This window comes from Centrocercus urophasianus, unplaced genomic scaffold (genome assembly GCF_019232065.1).
Source record: "Centrocercus urophasianus isolate 14NV4802_14NV808 unplaced genomic scaffold, USGS_Curo_1.0 seq_41, whole genome shotgun sequence".
NCBI classification, from domain to species: domain Eukaryota; kingdom Metazoa; phylum Chordata; class Aves; order Galliformes; family Phasianidae; genus Centrocercus; species Centrocercus urophasianus.
In genome coordinates, this window is record NW_024884989.1 from 2,134,817 (window position 1) to 2,157,401 (window position 22,585).

The 22,585-nt window shown below is 51.3% G+C and overlaps 2 protein-coding genes across 2 annotated transcripts in view; both read left to right on the forward strand.

Moving 5' to 3' along the window:
• Window positions 1-4,832: 4,832 nt before the first annotated feature.
• Window positions 4,833-10,662, forward strand: TEKT3 (tektin 3). Its single transcript, XM_042833448.1, has 7 exons — window positions 4,833-5,411; window positions 5,921-6,004; window positions 7,217-7,287; window positions 7,714-7,857; window positions 8,968-9,190; window positions 9,346-9,500; window positions 10,446-10,662. Exons 1-7 carry the CDS (start codon window positions 4,833-4,835, stop codon window positions 10,660-10,662), a joined length of 1,473 nt encoding a protein of 490 aa, XP_042689382.1.
• Window positions 10,663-16,468: 5,806 nt separating this feature from the next.
• The window catches only part of PMP22 (peripheral myelin protein 22), a 13,415-nt gene continuing 7,298 nt past the window's right edge, over window positions 16,469-22,585 (forward strand). The window contains exons 1-3 of the mRNA XM_042833453.1: window positions 16,469-16,547; window positions 17,291-17,391; window positions 18,349-18,445. Of these exons, the coding sequence (XP_042689387.1) occupies window positions 17,314-17,391; window positions 18,349-18,445 (175 nt within the window). The 5' untranslated portion in view covers window positions 16,469-16,547; window positions 17,291-17,313. The remainder of the gene's footprint in view (window positions 16,548-17,290; window positions 17,392-18,348; window positions 18,446-22,585) is intronic.

Genomic DNA, 22,585 nt, shown 5'->3' on the forward strand with positions numbered 1-22,585 from the left:
CTCACTTGTGCTGCTACGGTTAAACTAAATAATTCATTGACCAGTCTACTTACTAATCTTGATTGGCTGCTCTCTTTATGAAAAGCCTCGAGGTGAAGATCACAAAAGAGGCAATTTTCTATGCTTGATAGCTTCAGAAAGCAGAACTTGGAGGTTAGCTTCCAGCAGGCCTGGCCTTGTTGAAGGCCTAAGGATAGAAATGGCGTTCATCTGGGAGAGTGGTGTTCATCTGCCCTGCCTCAGCCAGCTGTCTGATTCTCGTACCACTTTGGGGATGTGGGAGAAATGCGCCTTCCTTGCTCCTCTAACCCTTAATAAGCACCAAGGCAGTTCAAATGGTGGCTCTGAAGATGTCTCTTTCTTCCCACCAAGCATACAGGAAAATGTTGCAACACTTAGGTGAGATGCCTCCTGCTCAGCATGCCCCCATGGGTCAAGCTGGGAGAAAGGAGCTGTTGTTGTACGTGTCACTTCATCCCCAGTGGCATTAGGATCTCTACAGAGTGTGTCTTGCTGATTTAACTCATTCATTTCTTGTGCCTTTGACAAATGACTTGTCTCCCAGGAGGGCTGATCCAACAGCACTGGGGCAAGGCTGCAGATGGGACATGGTCACCCCAATGGGACGAGGGCACGAGGAGGTGGGCATGGATGCTCCAGCCTTTGCAACAGGACAACTGGAGGACAATCAGCAAGGCAGGGCAGGACCGGAGGTTTTGTTTTGGGCCCTCAACACAGCCTGCCCTTGTTCAGTTGTGGTTGGTGCAGAGGTACAGCTTGAGTTTCTTGAGAGGAATGTCAGGGCTTTGCTAAGCTGAAAGTCGGGGTGGAAAAGCAGACAGGAACTCTGGCAGAAAATGTAGGTACCCTTCTGAAATGTGACAAAGTGCACACACAGTGCATAGATAAATGATTCTCTCACATCATTGCCACTGATTTGTGCAAAATATTTGGTTTATTGCTCACGCCTCTGTCAAAGCAGCAAGGTATGTGCTGCAGGCTTCCACCTCAGAGCGAGAAAAGATTTCACAACACACGTTTTTAGAAGTTTTTCTATGAATAGCTCCTGTGTGAGAACGTGGGATGGGTCTGCACGTACACATGTTTTCTCAAGGCTTCCCTATGAGGGTCACCTGCACTGCAGCATTAACAGGTTTGCTATTATTGCAGAGTTCATCTCACTTTAAAATAGACCAAGGGAGAGGACTCTGGTCCTGTTGGGACCACATTTTTGTAGCTGTTTAAGGAAACCAAGGAAGTGACTAAAAGGAGCTGCAGTTAGCCACAAATTTGAATTTGGCATCACCCCTTATTTAGGGGAGGAAATTTGCCTTACTGGGGCTCACCCTCCACCTGCAGAGAGCAGAGATGTTTTTCCATGTGTGGGGGAAGGACACGAGCTTCCCTGGTAGAAGAAGGGCAGTGAGCCCCAGATGTTCTCCAGTGGCTGTGCAAGTCCAGAGCCGTCTTTCTCCCTGCTCAGCTGCTCAGCCTCCCTTCTATATCCTTCAGGTGTCCAACCTGCAGCCCTCCTCCTGCAGGTCCCACCTCTGGCACAGCAGTGAGAGGTTTGGCAATGACCAGAACCCTAATTTCCCAACAGCCATGTGCAGAGAGCAAAGAATTCCAGGTCTCATCTCAAGAGCCCTTGGCCCTCCATCTTGGCTCAGCCACACTTGTCACTGGAGCTGAATCCCAGCAGAATCCTGGGAAGTGTCTCCTATTTCCCAGCCAGATGGAGGCAAGAGCAGGAGCTGTGGGCTGCTGCTTGTCCTTAGGAGCCAGCCTTGCTTTCACAAATAGATCAGATCTTGAAACCTGTTGGGATCCTGAAATAGCCCTGGGCCAGGTGGAGCATCCCTTCAGCATGACAGCACAGCACACACCACACCTGCTCTATTTATTTCTTAATTCTTCGTGAATTGATGTGTCTTTGATAAAGTATTCGTACACTGTAGGTCTCTTTCAGGCAGACACGGGGAAGGAGAGAGAGGAACACCCAAAGCAATGTAAAACATTGGGCAATGCTATGTAGCCTCTGACAGATGCTATAAGAAATCTGGATGTGGATATTCTCAGAAGGGTGGCTTCTGATCCCAGCCTAGTGCTATATTGATTTGCATTCAGAATGTAGAACTCTGGCAGAAAGATTGCCAGCTTTTGGCAGTAGGTTTTTGTACTTGGGCATCTCAACCCAGCTCACAGCAGGGAGTTGGTGCTCAAAGATCTTCAAGCTCCCTTCCAATCTAAGCCATTCCACTTTCTTATTATTATAAATGTGTTCCCTGTAATTCCAGCTCACTCAGGTTGATACTGTGCTGGGACCACTGCTCAGCACCAGCCTCACATTTCCACCTTTGTTTTCTGTTTTGGTTCTGAGCTAAAATGGTCACAGCTTTGGGACAAACGATGCTCTCATATGTCCATCAAAACTGGGGGTGCCCCATGAGAACCTGCAACGGTGGCTCAGTGATTTTCACCAATTTGTTGTTCTCTAGGAAGAGAGGAAGAGAGCCCTGCCTGCTTCACCATCTAATTACAACACCATCTAATTATTACTGCTCAGTTTCAGTAAATGCCCCAGAGGCAGTGCAGAGGCCCACAGAAACGAATGGCATCCTGCAGTGATTCACTGCAGGGCGTGCAGTGGGGATGGATGTGGGGCTGTTCTGAGCTGTGTGTGTCCCTGCTGAGCCAAAGGAGCCTTGCTTGGGGTTACTCAATCTGGTGTAGATGTAGAAAAGCAGCTTTTGTGCTCAGCTTTTATTTCAGTTTGATGAAGATGATTCTTCACTCGGCTAAAGCAAGACGTGTGTTTAAAGTGAAATCAAAGCGTGCTGAACTTTGTATACACAAAGCATTTGGATGGAATTATTTATGACGTCAGGTCTTTGGCAAAGCTTTCAGCTCACGAGAAGTCATAAAGCATTCTGGTATAGTTCCTGTCTGATGCTGAGATTGGTGGGAAAATGAAAAAAAAGGAGAAGAAAGGACAAAAGCTTCAGCCTGAATATTTGGTGAACCATCCACCTTGCTGACAGTTTGTCAAAGCAGTGATGTGGAGCAGCAGAAAATGATTCCTCTGATAAAAGCATGACACAGGGCTGGCCCAGGAGCACCAGCACTGGCACTGTGTTGTCCAGTGAGGGCACCGGGTTGCCCGGGAGTGACACTGAGCAATCCTGGGGTGGCACTAGGATGCCAAACACAGCACTGGGTTATAAATTGTGAGCAATTGTTGCCCAGTGGTGGGATCAAGTTGCCCAGCAAAGTTACTACATTGCCCAGGGCTGACACTGGGTGTCCATCAAGGGCACTTGGCTTGTCCAGTGGCTGTTCTGATCTGCTCATGGCCAGCACCAAGTAGCCCAGAGCCAGTAGTAAGTGTTTCAAGTCCAGTACCAAGCTGCCAGCTGCCCAGTGACAGCAGTAGGTTGCCCAAGGCAGGCACTAGGTTGCCCATCCAGAGCACTGGGTTGCCCAATGGTTATTTGGCCAGTTACCAAACGGCCCAGTGATGACAGTGCGTTGCCCCGGGCAGGCATTACAGTGCCCCTCCAGAGCACTGGGTTGCCCAGTGTCATCACCGGGTCGCCATAGCAACTGCATGAGGTTGCCGAGGCAGAATTTAGTTGTGGGGATCCCAGTTCCCATAGCAACGTTCTCCTGGTGCTGTGCCACTGGTGCAGCTGGGTGCTGGGGGTCCTGCACACCCAGTGCTGCTGCCACTGAGTCTGACAGCACAGCAGGGAGGCACAGCTCACAGGCACCTCCTGAGCACCCACCCAGGCTGCTGAGGGTGAGCATACGCTTTAACTCAGAGGGGTGGGGTGCTAGAGGGCAGATACTTCTCATAACCCCTCACGATATGGATGATATCTCTTGTACTCAAAAGGACGTGCTCAGGTGGTGGGAGAACAGGATCTGATGTCCCTATGTCTCCTATCCTCCTCTTTTTAAGCTTTTGGGTAGGAAACCATGAGTTGTTGCTGGCACTGCCCTTTGTAGAGGTGCTCTTTGTTGCAAAGGTGACTAAAAGTGAAAAACTATTTCCTAGAGATGTTATGATTTCAAATACAAGCAGCCTCTCAGCTTGCCTACAGAACCAAACTGCTTAGGGCAGCCCAAGAGGAACGACTAACCCTTCAGATGACCTCTTGCATCAATGCTTTGTTCTAGGATAAAAGCAAGTTCATTCCACAATAACTGTACCCTTTCTTCCTTTGCAAGTCAAAGGAGATAGCTCTTCTTTTAGGGTGAAATAGGTGTTTTTTTGTTAGGTGTAGTCCTGCACAGCTCAGCTCACCTGCAGGTCCTTGCTTAAGCATTTCATGCCAGTGAAGGCGCAGGGATGAGAATGTAGCCCCTTGCCCATAGATCACACTGGGTTGGTGTTGCTACAGTTGTATGTCCATAGGGATGCAGATATTGGGCTGGCAATGGAACTTTTAAAGAGAAAATCACATCTGGAGCACTGTAAGATCTGCTGGCCAAAAGAAACAAAGGAACAGAAGAGAATCCAATTTCATTGGAATGACAGGCTGAATGAAAATGAAGGCATAGTATCTGTCATTCTCCTTAGTGCCATGATTTGTTTCTCTCTCCTTCTCAAGTCCTGACACTCAATATTAACAACAAAGCCAAATCCCAGTATATACAAATGCTTGGGACGCTGTCTGAAGGGATTTGCTTTGGAGAAGTCGAAGCCTGTGTGGGCAGTGTGTGGGTGCTGTGTGTGTGGCTGTTTGTATTACAAGTTGCACATCTTGCTGCAAGAAGTGAGATTCTTTTCCTCTGCCTCCTTGCTGTGCAGGACCCGAATTGTGGTGCCCATGGAGCTCGTTGGCTCATCCTTACCGGCGGTCCGTGCCCACGTGCGATCGACCCCCACCAACCTCCTGCCTGCCATCAGCACCATGACTTCCAGCTACAAGAACCGTTTCCCCTATTATCCCTTGCCCCAGACACTCAGCCTGCCCTGGCTGCCCAGCTCCTACTACAGGACGGCTACCAACCACCCCATGTTGGCTCCTTTCTCCAGCGGCTCCCAGGGGCTGACTCCCAGCAAGATGCTCCCATTCGTGTCCAACAGGACGTCCCTCTTCACCCGTTACACCCCAGACGACTGGTACCGCTCCAACCTGACCAACTATAGGGAGTCGGAGACCTCACGGCACAACTCGGAGAACCTCAGGGTCGACACCTCCCGCCTGATCCAGGACAAGCACCAGCAGACGAAGAAAACCCAAATGGAGAGCACCAAGAATCTGGGAGAACGTGTCAATGACATTGAGTTCTGGAAGTCGGAGCTCTGCCATGAGCTGGATGAGATGATTGGGGAGACCAACGCGCTCACAGACATGAAGAAGAGACTGGAAAGAGCCTTGGCAGAGACAGAGGCCCCTCTGCAGGTGAGCCCTGAGCTGCTGGAACATCTGCAGCCATTCAAACGTCTCATTAAGTTTCATTGGAGCTCTGTAACGTCTAGAAAGCTTTTACTAAGAGACCATTAGTTAAGTCAGCAATAAACAAGCCCCTCGCCATCTGCTTACAGCTCCTATCAGCGCATGCTGAGCACATCAGAACACTATTTGCTAACCCAAATATTTTTATAAGCTGTATATCCAAAATCTCACATTGGGATGGGAAAGCCCATGTCTTGCTATGAGAATCGGGTGAGGTCGGCATTCAGCTCGACAGAGATCCCCATATCCAGCTGTGGGTACGCAGGGCCATGCGTGCTCCCTCATAGGATTCATTGCTGACGTTGCAGCTTGGCCACTCATTGCCAGCCAAGCCCTGCCTTGGACACATTTTTCTTCTCTGTCCTCACCTTTAATTTCTCTTCTCTTATATGACTTAAGGTGGGGGCCACCCCTCTAGGGAGCCCCACTCACGCAGTTTGCTGTGTCCCCAACAGGTTGCTCAGGAGTGCTTGCTTCACCGGGAGAAGAGGATGGGCATTGACCTAGTCCATGACAACGTGGAGAAACAGCTCTTCACAGTGAGTCTGGCTAAAGCTCCTTCTGCCTAAACTGCCCGAAGCAGGTTTTCCAGCCCTGTCCCATATCCGGATCTTGGGCACAAAATGCTTCAAACCCCAGGCTAGGAGATGGCATTTCCATCAGCAGCACAACCACATTTTGGGGCAAGATTTTCCCTTTTATCTGAAGACCCTGTGTGGCATATAGCAGGGCCCTTGCCCCTTCAAGCAGCAGTGTGTGCCCAGCATCTTGTTTGCTTTTCCCAACCCATCAGTCAGTTTAAGAAAAGAGATTACATCTACCCTCAGCTTTGCTTTGCTTGACTGCAGTTGGACTGCCACTCTGTGTACTTAGGCAGTGCATTTTATAGAAATCATAAAAACGTGCCCTCCTCCCTGCCTTTACATAGTCTGATTGCAATTATGAATAGAAAGCAAACAAGACGAGAGCTGGCCCAGAAGACAGGATTCTAACCCAGGGTACAGCAAAATGCAATCACTGCAAGGGCCTTGTGAAGCTGGGAAGGAAGTGGCAGCCCCTGGGACTGTGAAGCCCAATTAGAAGATTTTTTCTTATGAGTCAGGCCCTAAAAAAGCAGACTGCCTTAAAGGTCATGAGATTTTAAGGAAAAAAATTCAGAGTTGGTATCTTCATAATGGCAGACTGGATTGCAAGTGTTGTGAGGATAAGTTTAGGCCATGATTTTCAGATGGTTATTGGAGAGAGAAGGTGTAAACATGAGTGGTTTGGAAGCACTGATCACTGCTTACAGTAATTAGGGCTGCACAAATGTGGTGGAGGTGTGCTGAGGTCAATACGTGTCTTCCTCCAGCCTCATTCTTAGGAATGGCTGGGAATTCACTCAAGCAAAGTCTCTGTCTTCCTACCCTGTTTGTATGGGATTTCTCCTGGGGAAGAAAATATTTAGGGAACAAAAATGTCAGGACCTAATTGGGGGTGGAGGTGTGTGGTTCATCCAAGTCACCACTCAGAGCACGTCAGGATCTGGCCTTGCTGCCATACAGTGGCACTAACCATCACTTGGCATAGGTGTCAAGATGAAAAAATGCTTGGTCACTCCGTGCAAGTCTGTGCACAGGCTGTGCCTATGGCCATGGCGTGGTCCTGTCTCTGCTCTGGGTCACTGCACTCAGATTGGAGGCCCAAGGGGATGCGTGTGACTGGGACCAATGGGTGAGGTACTGATGGAGTCATGCTTTGTCCCTGTCCAGGAGGTGGATGTGATCAGATCGTGCCAGGAGAGGATGCAGCGCTACCTGGACAGAGCCAAAGCTCAGCTTGCGTAAGGAGCCCCCAGCCCAACCATAGGGCTGAAGTCATAGAATCATAAAATCATTAGGGCTGGAAAAGATCTACGGTCATCAAGTCCTTCTAAAGTCATCAAGTCCAGCCCCAACCTACCCCCACTCTGCCCATCAACACATCCCTCAGTGCTACATCTCCTACATCTCCACAGTTCTTGAACACCTCCAGGGACAGTGACTCCCCCCACCTCCCTGTGCAGCCTGTGCCAATGCATCACCACTCTTCCAGAGACTAAATTTTTCCTCATATCCAACATGAGTCACTTTGTAACATGAACTCACAGCAGACCTCTGTCCTCTGCCTACCCTCCAGCTATGAAAATCACCTAGGCTCCCAGGGCGCATCCCCAGGGAAGGCATGCCTCCCCAACAGTCCCACTGACAGCTGCCGTGCCGTGCTGCAGGTCCAACAGAGCAGCCCAGCACGAGGTGGAAAGGGACCTGGCAGACAAGCAGACAGCCCACCGCATCGACGGCAAGTGCCACCACCTGCGGAACACCTCCGATGGCATCAGCTACTACCGCGGCGTGGAGCGGGTGGATGCCACGTGAGTGCCTGGGGAGAGGTGGCACAGCACTGCCTGTCCCCATCCTGATGGCCATGGCATGGCACATCCATCCCACCCCAAGCAGCACATTCAGTGGGACAACAAAGGGGGCAAAAGCATAATACAGTGGGTTCTGCCTAATTAAACGTCATATCAGGGTTCAGAGATTAGCCTGACGGTTCAGCTCAGCACCTCGGCACAGCCCATTAGGTCCATGCATATTTTGGGAGATGTGTCAGTGCTTGCCCGAGCGCTCCACATTGACGTAAGGTCTGGGGGCTCACCCTGCCTGCAGAGTGCTGGCAGGGAGCCCGGATGGCCTTGAAGATAAAAGAAGAGAGCATGGTGCTGGGATAGAGTTCAGCTGCTCTTGGGTGCCAGGAATTCGGCTTTGGCTCTGCAATAAATGGACGATGACCGAAAGCAGAGATATGCTGCAAGCAGCAAAGGGCATGGGGAATAAATCTGCTCCACACACAGACCCATGTGGTTCATAGAGGGCATGGAGTGATTCAGTTTTTCTTGTGTTTGAGTCATTCTTCAAAATGAAGCTCAGACATTTCAACAGGCAAATGAGTGGCAACGGATTGATGCTGAAATTCAGAGGGAGCAAAATGTGTAGAGGATCAGCATGTTTTACGTGAAGCTTATGTGGTATTTGAGGCTTTTGTTGACCTTGTTCTGGACGCTGCATGGGGTGAACTCCATCCTGAGCGCACAGACAGAGAATCAGTGTTATGTAATGTTGGCTTTTGTGTGAAATTGGGATAAGTTACAAGCAAAATGCATTGGCTGCAGTCTGCATGTTGTCATAGAGCTGTGAATGACTCTGCACTTGCATGCTGTTAACACGTAAATATGAGGTCTGATTAGAATCTCGATTTTTCCGTGGGAATCTATTGTTTGTGTGAGCCTTCATAATTGTCGCAATTGTTGCCGTGGATGTGTCAGCATCTGATAAGTTGTACTGCATAAATGGTGTCCAGATGTTTTGCTTTCAAGTGGTCAAAGAGTGTGGATGCCAGGAAGGCTGTGTTTAAGCCAACCTGGTCGGATCCATGTCTGCCCATGGCAGTGTGTGGCTATCTCTGCCTGTCTTCTCTACGGCAGCATCTCAGTGCCAGACTCGTGGGCCAAGTTCACGGATGACAACATCCTGCGCTCCCAGAGCGAGCGGGCAGCCTCAGCCAAGCTGCGGGAGGACATCGAGAACCTGCTGGTGGTGACTGCCAATGAGATGTGGAACCAGTTCAACGCCGTCAACGTCGCCTTCACCAACCGCATTGCTGAGACTGCTGATGCCAAGAGCAAGATCCAGACACACCTGGCCAAGGTAGCCCCAGCCCTTCCCTTTTGGTGCTAAACTGAATGATGACTCCCAGCAAAGAGAGAGCCTCCCTGCAGAGCTCGCCCAGGGCTGAACAAACGGGGCATGATGCTGTTATTGATGAATATAATTTTTAATTTACGAACTCGCTTCTATTGCAGACACTGCAGGAAATCTTCCAGATCGAGGTGAGCATAGAAAGCATCCGTAAAGCCATCAGGGACAAAGTGCCTCCACTGAAAGTGGCTCAGACCCGGCTGGATGAACGCACGCGGAGACCCAACGTGGAGCTGTGCCGGGACAGTGCCCAGCTGCGGTGAGCAGGAGTGCAGTCACTGCGTGGGCACTCAGAGCACTACTGGGTGACAAAACTGATGGTGGCCCTTTTTGCTAGATAGCCCTTCCTTGAGTGCATCGGTATGTTGGAAAGCACTGAGCATGCATCCTAGCAGCGTGCTGGGAAAGCTCTGCACCCACAGCCCAATGATGCCTGACACTCTCCCAGTGGCTGGATGTGCCCATTGTGGAAGGATGAACCCTTTGATCTCCCATAGCATCACCCTGAGAGCTTCTTCCCTTCAAGAGAAGAAGGGCACCCTTGCAGCAGGTAGCTGGATAGGCTGTCTTCACTCGCCCTGAGGACACGGGGAAACACAAACCCCTCAACTGCAGGAGCAGGGGAGACCTCTGGCAGGCTGGGGCAGTTGGCTGGGCTGCTCCTTGGCATTCCTTCAAGACCTTATCTGCCTCATCAGCAGAAGAGCCTTGGCCAGGGCTTCCACCCGTCAGCCTTCTCATGGTACCGAGTGCTTTGGCAGGAAGGAAAGGCAAAACCAGCAGCTTCCAGAGAGGCAGCAGTGGGGATGTGTCTCAGATAATGGAACTGCCTCCCTGACTCTTGGAGGTGACCTTGCTGCTGTAGTAGGCGTGAATGGAACAGCAAACCAAAACTGGCCAATTTGTTGGGTGGGAGGTTTGTGAATATGGAGAGGTCTTGCCTTTTTTTCAACAGAAAATGGGAAACCTCGGCTGCTTCCTAATGTCTTGGTGTCAGCTTCACTCTCCTCTTGTTAGTATCACCCGCAGGAGGAGAAGCCAGGATTAGAGTGTCCCCAGAAGCTGCTCCAATGCAGCAAGGAGAGACTGAGCTCCCACCCTCAGCTTCCATTCACAGCTGCCAGAAACTGGGAGCTCAGTAAACCAGACCAAAGGGGAAATCCTTCCGCTTCTGTACTTGACGGGGTTCCTTGCTGTTTCCCAGCCTCGTCAACGAGGTCCATGATCTTGATGAGACCATCCAGAGCCTGCAGCAGCGGCTGAGGGATGCTGAGGACACGCTGCAGACACTGGTGCGGGCCAAGGCTGTCCTGGAGCACGACCTGGCTGTCAAAGCCAACTCTCTCTTCATCGACCAGGAGAAGTGCATGGGGATGCGCAGGACCTTCCCCTGCACTGCACGGCTGGTGGGCTACGTCTAGGCTGGGAGCTGCCCCAGAACATCCGAGGAGATGTTCTCAGCTTTCATAGGATGACTCAAAAATCCATGACAAATCTTCCTGATGAAAGTCCTGAATAGAAATTAAATGTTTGCTTCGTGTCTTATCTGGTCCGCTGGATTATTTTTCTCCCCTCCTTTCATTCTCGGATTTTCGGAGAAACAAACTCAGGTCTTCCTCCTTCTGAGTCTGTTTGTGGAAAAGCACAGGGGGAAGTGACGCTGTCAATCAGGTGTTGACACCCATAAAGTATTTTTAACAGTGCATCAGAAGCACAAACCATCCTGAGAAGCACTGCAGTATGTTCTCTTCATAAACAGGAAAAGTTGTGCTTTGTGCTGTTTTCTAATGATAATTTATTCTTGCTTTTGGAAATATCTAACTGTTGTCTAAAATATCAGCACTGGGATTTTAAAAGAAGGAAGTTTTTCACCCAGAGGGTGGTGAGGCACTGGAACAGGTTGCCCAAGGAGGCTGTGGATGCCCCATCCCTGCAGGCATTCAAGGCCAGGCTGGATGTGGCTCCAGGCAGCCTGGTCTGCTGGTTGGTGACCTGCACATAGCAGGGGGTTGGAACTGGATGAGCACTGTGGTCCTTTTCAACCCAGGCCATTCTATGATTAGCTATGACCAGCTAATTGAGGAAAATGTGTCAGTTTTCATTTTGGTGAGTACGAATTGGTTCCTAATTTAAGATTTTGCTTTTGGATTGTTGATAGGCTCACCAAAATTCGAAGTTCTGCACGTGGCACCTTTGACTCCATAAAAACCATTGAGTCTCAGCTCTTCATTTCCTTCAAAAAAAAAACTCAGGTGATCAGGTAGAAATAAAGGTTTCTCTCCAGTCCCAGCCCTGATGCTGTCTGTGTCCGTAAGGAAACGCGTCCTGGGCAGACAGGAGAGAGGATCTAGGTTTGTGCACAGCTGGTGTCAGCCGGACAGGAAACAAACCACATCTCCCCCAAGTGCTGAGTGATCATCAAACATCAGCAGCAGCAAGTTTGCCGGCCAAGAGTTTCTTCATCGGCACGTTTGGCAGCTTGGCCAGGGGAAAGGATTTTCTTCCAGCCTCGCTGGAGCACAAGCACCCCAGGGAAGTCCCTTGGCACAGTGCTCACACAGCACTGTCGGCTTTGGGGCTTTATTGTAAGTAGTAGAAAGAAAACAGTGGCCACAAATCAAGACCAGAGGTGGTGCTCGTGCTGGGCTGCCTCATTGCCCTAGCCATGACCCGAGAGCTTCAAAGCCCATCGCTGGGGTCTGTGGGCACCTGCTGTGTCTGTATGTGCTCGGCCCTTTGCAGGTGACCTGAGTGCTTGTGTTCAGAGGTGGTGCTGCTTTCTGCATGGGAGTTTGGTTATTTGGCTCAGGTGGACTCAGAGGTGATGAAGCGGGGATGCTCCTTGGCACTTTTTGTCCTACTCTTACAAATGATTTTCAAGGCAAAAATCCAACCGTTGTATGATGTACCTGGTATGATGTAACTACACGATGGCCCTGGGGAGGAATTGGCACAGGTTGCCTACAGAGGTGGGGGAGTCACCATCCCTGGAGGTGTGTAAGAAACATGAAGGTGTAGCTTTGAGGAATGTAGTCTAGAGAACCATCAGGCAAGGGCTGATGGTTCAGCTGGATGATCTTGATGATCTTTCCAACCCTAATGACTCTATGATTCTATAATCATCATGAAGGACCCAGTAGAACTAAATGATACCTTTGCATTCTGGAGTTGTTTTAAGATCTGTTGGAAAGTTGATAATGACCAATTGTTTTCAGGTTGTGTCTTTTCCTGCCTAACTTACCATGGGTCCTTCTGCTGGATGGTGCCTATAGAGATCTGCCATTATTCTGAAATTTCGGAAGTCACTGGCATCCCTCTTGGATAACTTAAGCAGAGCTAAATTCAGCCCATTAGGGACCAAAAAGCCCAAAAGAAAATCAGTTCAAGTCCATTCTCCTGCCTCAGGAGTCACAACCATGAATCTCCTGGTTCAGCAAGGAGGCCTTTGGGAGCTGAGGACACTTTTTCTCAACTCACATCTCCCAGATGGCTCCATCTCACAGCACAGGGCCAGCATGTTCTATGCACATCCCATGCCAGGAGCCAGTTCTGCCCCAAAACTCCTGTCGAATGGATCTGTAGGGTGAATTTTTTGGGGTGAAATTCCAATGGAGTTACATTCTTGTGCATTCCCTGTGTACACACGGATGGATTTTCCTCCTTTCCTCCTTGTGAGCAGTTGCTTTTGGGGCTGCAGTCTCTCCAGTTGGTGCACATCAAGTGCGTTAAATCACTGCCCTGCCCTCCTGCATCCAAAGTCTCAGTGCCTTTACATTTGTAAAATCAAATGATTTGCTTCCACAATTCACATTTAGATAACACTGCCCTTCCTGTCTGCCTCTGCTGCCTTTCTGCATTGATTGGATGCTTCCTTTCTGCAAATGCCTTCAATCTGCAGGGCGACACGCCTGCTTTTATTGCTGCTTATTACCCTTTTATTGCTTGCTTTTATCAGCCAAGTTGCTGAAGAATTTGATTTGTAGAAATTCCTTTGCATCCCACAGACATATTCCCACCCTCTCTCCTATCATCCTGATAAACCCCACAGAGATGGGTTTGTAAACTAATTGTCTACTGTCTGGAGCAAAGAAAATAAAAGAATAAAACCGAGGGAGCTTTGCTCCATGCAAGCCAAGTTTCGTGCCCTTCCCAGACCCAGGGAATGGCCAAGGCTATCAAGATTCTCAGAAAGGAGGCTTGGGTGCTTCTGCTGCCTAGGAAAATGAGACTCAGTGAATGGCCTGAGATGAATTAAGGTGAGAGGAAAGCTTGCCAAAAGTGGTTAGTAGTATATTGCACAACAAATGAAGAAATGCTCTAGGGAAAGAATTCCCAAAACAGCTTCAGCATTATGATAAAACAGCTCATCCCTATTGTGGGGAAAGAAAAAAAAAGAAAATTTGAGCTAAACTTTTAAAGATTCGGGAAGTGTAGGAGCACAGGAATGGCTGTGCTGGCTCAGACCAAAGTCCAAAAGCCCAGATTCAGCCTCTGCCAGATCCAACAGAAACTGCTCGGACAGAAGCACAGAAGCATCCCATAATACTTTCCCAGTCCACTTTCCCAGCTTCCAGCCACCCGTGTGTCAAGGACTTCCTGAGCTGCCAGTGCTGTCCTTGAATCCAATAGCCCCCAATGGACTTGTTTCATGTGATCTCGTTCCAGCCATTCCTTGGGCTCGTGCAGCCTCTCGGCATCTGCCAGTCCCAGCAGGGAACTGCAGGGCAGGGAGCATCACTCCAAGCATTGGCAGTCAATGCAATGGACAGCCTGGGAAAAGGGATCAGCAGCCCCAGCACTGCTGGGGACAGGAGTCAAGCTCAATAACCTCGGCAAAAAGGTGGCTTGGTTCAGACCTCTATTGGAACTACGTGATCTTTTGAGTCCCTTCCAGCACAAAGCATTCAGTGATATCCTCTGCAGGCTCAAGAGGAGCTCAAGGGGGCTAGCTCCTTTTGCATGTTGTCAGCATGCAACAGACAAGCACGTATCACAACTTCTAAAAGTGTCTGAGTATGTTCTGGCACACAGGCATGTCCCAGCTGGGGAGCATGGATGTGTTTCTTTCTTTTGGAGTCAGTGAGTGAATTTGGGTTTCGTTGAGGCCAATGGGAATTTCTCCAGTGCCTCTATCAGTGATGACAACTGGCTTGGAGCTGAATAAAAGAGTTGGACAAAATTGGTTTTGGGGCACGAATGCACAATTGGCAGGACTGAAATATTTTACAAATTCCTCTTGGTTTGGTGGAAAACAAACATCAGGAAGAGTAAGAAAACGTCTCCAAGATGTATTATATCTCCTGTTTTAGAAGATTGCTAAATGTAAATGCCTGTCTTCCCTCACATTTTTTCTTGCTTGAAATGGCTTTGTTAGAAAAAGTAAAAACCACCATTTCTTGGCACTCTCCTTACCTGTGTTTGCCTGCCAGTGTGCATCTGTGCCTACTGCTCTCCTTATTCATCTAGTTGCTTGATAGCAGGATGCCTTTCCTCATCCCAGGGCTTGCTGAGGGCAGTGCAGATTTCTGCCCTTTCCCCTTTGCCTTTCGAATCCTCCATTGCTTGTGGTCTTAATCAGAAGGGCAGGGAGCAGGAAGCCACTCCCTGAAATTGTGATGATGGAGCAAAGTCCTGGGATTGGAGACCTCCACCCAAGAGAAGACATCCAGAGAAAGTCTGCCCTTTTTGTGTCGCTGGAAAAGATTCCCATCCACCTGACTGAGGCAGTGAATGAGGTTTACATATTTGCTGGGCAGATGGCAGATCTTGTGTTGTGTGGTCCTGGTGATGCCATGGATGCAGCCCGCTGAGGCTTGCACCGTGCCCAGCCTCACAGCCCCTTGCTTGCATCTGAGCCTCCTAATGTTATATGACAATTTCCTTCCCAACATCTTATTACCATACTCTAGAAGCTGAAGCATCCTAGCACTTTTAAATGATCCCATAGAAAATGTTCTGATCTTTCGTGATGGCTTCGCAGAGCCCCAATCCATTTGGATGATGCACCTTTCCAAGAGCATGAGGGGGCACTGGATCAATGGGCACTTCTCTTTGGGCTCCCTCCACGGATTCTGATCTGCAACTCACAGCCAAAACAGGCTTCATTTCTCTCAAGTGGCTCCTTTCATTGATCCATAGAATTGTTGAGTTGGAAGAGACCACTAAAGGCCACCTAGTCCAACTCCCTGCAATGAGCAGGGACACCAGCACACTCCAGCAGGTGCTCAGAGCCTGGTCCAGCCAGAGCTGAGTTTCAGCTATTTCTCACATGCTCAGAAAGCTGCAGGCACACAGGAGTGGAGATCTCAGACTAAACTCTCTCCGCACAGCTGTGAGCTGGCACTGCTGGAGCACGGCTCGGTGGCATTGTGCAGGTGGTGGCAAAGCAGGGGCTGGAGCACGGTGTGAAGCCTGGGGCCACTGACCCATCTCCCCTGTGCACCTCCCCAGAGTGCTCCAAACTCCCTCTGACTGATGCGTGTGTTGGGACCCCTCACACACAGCACAGCCAAGCCTGTGCTGCAGGGAACATGCCTGCTTGCCAGCAGGAAGGAGCCAAGCACGCTTCTCTCCCTCTTTCTCCCAAGATTTACAGTTTTGGCAGCTGGATGTCAGACTCATCTGCCTCTGCAATGAGGCAGGACCAGTCTGGAGCTGATGTGTGCAGAGGGGAGAGGTGATGGGGAGGCTGGTGGTGGTGCTCCCTCTGGGTCTGTGCAGATCTGCAGAACCTGAGTGAAGCACCCCTTCCTCTCTGAGGTCTTACACTCTCCTGTAACCAGCTCCCCAGGAGGAGGCTTCCAGGGGCCAAGGCTCCCTGCCAGACAGCCAGAAACAACGGCCATCAAAGCACAGCAAGTCACAAAGGTGTCCCTTTGCCAAACACATCCCCGCTGTACAAACCAGAGATGGAATTCCCCTCGACTCCGGCACAGCCAGCTTCCAACATTCCCCAAGTCCTGTCCCGCGCATCCCTGTGCTCCCACTGGGGTGAGGGCACACAGCAGAGCCCCACTCCGAGCGCCGCATCTCCAGCCCCTCCCTTAGCGGAGCGCCGCGGGATGCCGGCTGAAGCCGGGGCTGTGTCCCGGGTCAGCGCACAGGGGCGGACTGGGAGCAGTGAGAACGGGACACCGGCCGACTGCCGGGAGCTGCCGTCGCACTTATAGGAGGAGCGGCCGCAGGACCCTCCCTGTCCCGCAGACGCAAGCTGGGCGGTGGCCCCGGTTAAAGGGGAAACTTGACAGCGCTGCGCCCGCTCCGCTGCGCGCTGCCCGCTCCGCTCCGCCGCTCCCGGCTCCGCGACGTGAGTACGGCCACGACCCGGGACGGGGACACGGGGGGACCTCGGGGCACTGAGGGTAACCGGGGTAGATGATTCGGGGCAGACCAGTTCCGAGGGAAAGGGTCCGAGGCAGCTCTGTGGGGAGATGGACGCGTCCCCGCTCCGGGGATCCGCGGGGGAGATGGGCGAGGGAATGCTTCCCCGGAGAAGCGGAGCCGGTGGGGGCTGCCCGGTGGTCTCATGTGGAGGTGGGCTGGGACCTCTCCACCCGGTGGAGAGGGGCAAGGAGAGAGCCCTCTCGGGGAGCACGGAGGGGAGATGGAGCGGGGAAGCACCCCCACCCATCTGCGGCAAAGCAATCGGAGCCCCCCCAGCGGAGGGGGGCTGGGGGAGCCTCCCGGCACTCCTCAGGGGAGGGGGCCGATGGATGCCCCCGGTGAGAGCACTCGTAGGAGCCCCGGGAGTTTTTGTGGGAGGTGAAGTCGAGGAACACTCCTCGAGAGGAAGAGGGCCGGAGGACCCCGAAGCACCGGATCTCGGGTGCCCGCCCCGCCGCAGGGCTCTGGAGAAGCCCCGAAGCTGTGCCCCAGCATCCCCGCCCCGGGCCGGGGCTCCCGGCGGGACGGGCGGGCTCTGCTGCCTGCGGAGCGCCTCCTGCTGCCCTCAGAGCTGCGATCCGCACACACACACACACACACACACACATACGCACACACATACACAGACGTCCGCATGCTCGGCAGCATCTCCCTCTCCTCGTCTAGTTGTACCCGAGACCACCGCCAGGATGCTGCTCTTGCTGCTGGGGATCATCGTGCTCCACGTCACCGTGCTGGTGCTCCTCTTCGTCTCCACTGTCGTCAGCGTAAGTACGGCACCGAGGCATCGGGAAGGACGGAAGCTGTTCGTTTTATTTGCGGTTCCTTTTCCAGCCCAGCTTTTTGCAGGAAAAGTTTATTTCCTGATGACTGCCTTGCTATCGGTGGGATTTTGAGTATGTTGCATTGAAAACTCTTCTTCTTGTTGTCCCATGGGTGGAAGCTGGGTGCGGCCAGGGGTGCTCAGCGCATCCACGCTGTGTTTGAGCTCACATCACCCAAACCACATCCATGTGGGCGAAACCGTGCTGCTAACGGGCTCAGCCTGTGGGACCAGTACAGCCAGTCAGAGCAAAACGGAGCAGAGTGGGACTGCTCGGGTACTATAGCCTCAACACCACCAGTTTTGCTCTCCAGATGTGCTCTTTTAGAGCCATGGCATAGGGACAGCATCTCCCACTCAGGATGTCCAGCTATGAGCGTAGCAAACACTAGAATAATGAGAGCTGGGTGCTGCATGGGTCTCCAAGCATTTTTCTCAGCACGGAGCCCAGTCAGGTTAAAAAGAGTTTTGACTCTGGTTTAGAACACAGCAGTTTTGCGGAGCTGCAATTTTGCTTCACGACGTCCTTTCCTTTCCTTTTAAAATTCTTTTTTGGTAGTAGCAGCAGTGGAAGAACTTACAAAAACCTTCCGAGTCATTAGGAATCACGTGGCAACATTCAAATTGCCCGGCCAGGCAGCGGGACGCAGCGGGGAGGGGAGCGTGCGTCCCCCATGGGACCTGGCCCGTGTTTAAAGGGAATAAAGAGCTTCTGTTTTTGTTTTTGGGTTTTGGTTGTTGTTTTTTTTTTTTCTTTTTCTTTTTCTGCCATTGAGGCCAAAGCAGCAAAAATCGAATATGAGTATTTGCTCTGCAAACCTTTTTCTAAAGAAAAGCCCATGGTTGGACTGGGGCAAGGGGTGCACACGGCTCCTGCTCACGGGGCTGCATCTCATTGCAGCAATGGCTCGTGAACGGCGGGCAGACGGCGGACCTGTGGCAGAACTGCACCTCTGGGACCGGTGCCATCTTCCAGTGCCTGACATCATCCCCGAATGGTGAGTGCCTCCCTGGCTGTTGCTGTTGTCACTGCCCCCGGGCTCAAAATTGAGGGGGATTGGCCTTTGCAGGTGGTTTGTAGGCACATCCTGTGTGCAGGGATACAGATCAGTCCATGCTTTAGTTTTCACAGGAAACAGGGATGGTGTCAGTGGTGTTTGTTTTCAGTTAGCCTGGTTTCACTTTCCCTGGGAATAGATTCTTCAGTGAAACCATTGCAGCAATCCGTGGACCGTACTGGTGTTGCTGGGAGCGCAGTCACACTGCCACTGCCCAAAGGGTGCTCTGGTGCAGGAGCCAACCAATGCACCGTGGTCCTGGTGTGGGCATACAAAAGGGTTTGGCAGTGAGGGGAGATGGCTGCGGCTTTGGGGGCTTATGGTTCACCCCACCTGCAGCCTGCTGGTACCCAGGGGTGGGGGCTGATGCTCTGGGAGAGAGGAACGCACCGTGGGGCTCTGCTGACGCCTGCTGGTATCAGGGCCAGCAAGGAAAGCTGGAGCCAGGCCCAGGCTGGGAGCAATCCCACTGGATCCTGCTGGCTCCCAATGGAGCCCCAGCCTTCCCCAGCACTTGGCTGCTTCACTGCTGGGCACACTTGCTCAAAAACTGCTGAATTTCTGCTTGGAAAAGGTGGGGATTTTTACCCCGGTTCATAAAGACCTTCCCCAGATATTCTGCTCTAGCTACCTCCACTGCTTGCTCCGGGTGTTTGTGGGATCACGTGTGTTGGGAGATGGCAGTGGTGAGAGGGGTTTCTCCAAAATGGGGCTGGGATGGGGTCCCCCACCTCTAAATATCCTGGGTGGGGGAGGCTGTGTTGCGTGCCCCTCAGGGACCTTCTGGGTCCTTCCCAGTGATCTCTTATCATTAAAGCTCTTATCATTAAAGGGCCTGTAGGCAAGATAGGCCAAACGGGTTGGAGCAGTTGGGGTTTGGTTGACAAGGTGCCACGGTGAGCTGCTCTTTGCACGGAGCTGCACCGTGCTCAGGCCTTCATTTACAGCTCTCCGCCCCAGCTCTTGGTTACACTGCGCTCCTCGCGCTCTCTTTACGAGGAATCTGCTTACTTTCAAAAATATAAACTACCCTATAGCAGCTGCCACAGACCTCTCTCGTCTCAGCCTCTCAAAGCGCAGGCTGTGCGCCTTGCAGGCTGCAGAAAGCCCCAAGAATTGGTGCCTGTGCCGGTGCCAAGGACGGCGCTCAACGGTTAACGCTGCGTGCCAAAGGAGCGAGGAGCCATCGCTCGGGGCTTTGGCAGAGATCGCTCCGTGTGTGAACGCAGCTGTTTTTCCTGCGGCCAGCAGAGTGGCCGCTGCTGCGCGGTATTTCTCCTGCTGTTTTCTGGGGAAGGAGCGGTCTGAGCATAGAGCTGGAATAGGTTTGGTGAGGCGGGGCTGGGCCGGCGCGTTCAACACAGACGGGGATGTCTGGGGAGGGTCACTGCGCTGAGCCCCCACCTCCCAAATTCCTCCTCTGTGCATATCCTGATGGGAATAAGGAGGTGGGAATGTGGGTGGGGGCTGCTGCCCCCTGCTCCGCTCCACCACCGCCCGCACGCTGCGTCCATTTTGTTAGATAATGACTTTTTTTTTTTTTTTTTTTTTTTTTTTTTTCTTTCCAAGAGGCCAAGAACTATGGAAAAAATGTTGCAATCTTTGCTTCGTTTGCACTGTCAGGCATTCCTGGAAAAGACTTATCTCAGGAATTCAGCTCTGAATCCCAGAATTGTGCTGAGCTCCAGCCCCCGGTTGCTTCATCCCAATGCAGCACAGGAGCGAGCTGCTCAAGTGCTATTTAACAGATCCCACCCCCAATTTGCACCAGCAATATTCTTCCTTTCCCCCCCTTTTCCTCCCCAAAGTGGCCTTTTCTCCCTATATCTGAAGGTTTTTTTTTTAACGTGGGTGAAATTGTTTTACTGTTCTCTACTACTCTTTCTCTGCTTTTGGGAATGTCACATGCAGGGAAGCGATGGGGACCAGCAGGGACATCCTTCTGTAACATCATGGGATGATTCTCCTGTTGCCTCCGCCCAGTTTCTCGTGTTGCTGCTCTGTGGCTTTGTCAAATGCAGGCTGGTGGTTTGGGGCTTTTTCAATGGGAAAAGAAAACCCCAAACATTGGCAGAGGAGCAGCCTGCCAATCCACGTGATGACGGAGAGCCTGTGGTGCACTCCTGCATCTGCTGATGTGACAGCTGCAAGCAAAGCATGTGTGAGTCACCCAGAGCAGAGATGTTCCCATCAATGGGAAGCTCTTTTCTTTCAGCAATGTATTGATTTCTGCCATAAATGTGTTGCCTATGATATGAAAGGGATTTCCTCTGCTTAAAACCAGGCTTCTGTTGTTGCCTCACAAAGCACATCTGGTACATCTGGCTGGGGAGCAGTGCTGATTTCCCCGCTCTCGGCTGCATGAGGTCAGTTCTTCCCTAGAAGAGGAGCAAAAGTAAAATGGCATTGTGAGAGGAAACCAGGGCTGTGAAACCAGAGCCCACTGCAGCATGCAGTGCTGGATGGCCATTAACCCAACAGCTTTGGGACTTGAGACCTCTGGATGTCCACATTGCTCAATGGGTTTGCCCATCCCTGTTAACACCAGGGGCATGGACTTCAACTCAGCAGCACACAAACCCTCTGGAGGTCTCAAAATGGCACGCTTACCACCTCCACTTGCTCTGAAGCACAAGCTGGGAGGAGGTCAGAGTCACCCCAAGGGGCTTGGAGCTAGTGTGGATGTCAAGCACCTGATGGAAGGTGGATGCAATGGTGCCAGCAGATTGCTGCTGCCTTGGCAGCACTGGGTTTTGCCTCCAGGATGTGAGCTTCAATGGCCTGACAGGATGGCTGTGGTCGTTCCTGGGGCTAAGCAATGGAGATACGGTGCCAAAGAGAAAATGCCTGTTTGAAATGGACAGTTCTGGAGAGCTATAGAGCCTTGGAGACTTCTTGGATGGAGCTTTAAGCCAAAAGGAAGGGTGAACAAGAGGAAAAGAGGCCAAGAGGAGAATGGAGTGCTTTGGGTGTTTCATCCCCTTCTGAAGGAATGGCAGAAGAGGACTGGAAAGAGTTGGGAGGCAATTGCAGTGCTGAGTTCTTCCTGCAGCCTCAGTGATTCCCACTTGCTCATCTGCACCCCTTGCAAATACCTTGGGAGAGCTATAAAGTCCCTGTTTTTGAGGACAATTTCCAGGAATACCTCAGTCCATCACACCACAGTTCTTTCTAGGAAGCAGACACATGAGGACAGGAAAGAAGTGGCTGTTGGGTGCATACCCTGCTTCTCCTAGCTGGTGCAGCTTGCAGCATGGTTGGGGAGGTTCGGCTTTGTGCTTGGTGGGACTGGAGCCAAGGGAGCTGCCATTCCTTGGAGCTCAAAACCATTGCAAACCCCATCACTTGTGATGTATCCTGTCCTCCTCCTAGCCAAGGATGTGGGGTCAGTTCACGGTCTTGATCACACCTGGAAACCTGAGTGTCTGCTTTGGACACAGTTTTTGCTGCCAGCTCTCAGCTGGCATCTTCGTGCTGATGGATATTCATGTCGTTCCTGACCCTGCTGATCTTCAGCTCCCAGCACTGAAGGAGCAGGTTTGCCTTGTACACGTGATTATTCATTTTAGTTTTGGAGCTATTATACTCTACAGTGACCTCCTTAGTGGTTGTTTCCTTCCCCAGAAGTGGCTGCATTTCAAGGGTGTGACACATGTACAGCTTGTAAGAGGCAAGACAAGCTGCAGGTCTCAGCATGTTTTAATGCACAGCACTAAATTTAGCCATGCCTTGCATCAAGTGCATGAGCTGGTTGCTCAGATTAATACTCTTCCATGTGCACTTTATTCTTTCTCCTTGGACGGGTCCCAAGAGGACTGCATGTCTCTGACATTCAACTCTGGGCAACACCCATCCTTTACAGCCTTCTGCTTTCAGCCAGGGGCACCTTTCTGTCCATCCCATCCTGTCCCATCCCATCAATCCTGCACCTTCATTGGGTATGAAACCTTCCTTCAAGGAGCGTGGGGATTTGCTGAGATGGGGTGTGGGCGAGCTGCTGTTCTGCGGGGGGTTTCAACTGTAATTTCTACTCTTCTTTCTTTCTTTCTTTCTTTCTTTCTTTCTTTCTTTCTTTCTTTC

Bases quoted from the DNA above. Each gene is read 5' to 3' on its own strand.
- TEKT3 (XM_042833448.1), top strand. From the start codon at position 4,833: ATGGAGCTCGTTGGCTCATCCTTACCGGCGGTCCGTGCCCACGTGCGA. The intron at 6,005-7,216 runs GTGAGTCTGGCT...GTCCCTGTCCAG, and splicing joins TGGAGAAACAGCTCTTCACA to GAGGTGGATGTGATCAGATC. The intron at 7,858-8,967 runs GTGAGTGCCTGG...TCTCTACGGCAG, and splicing joins GTGGAGCGGGTGGATGCCAC to CATCTCAGTGCCAGACTCGT.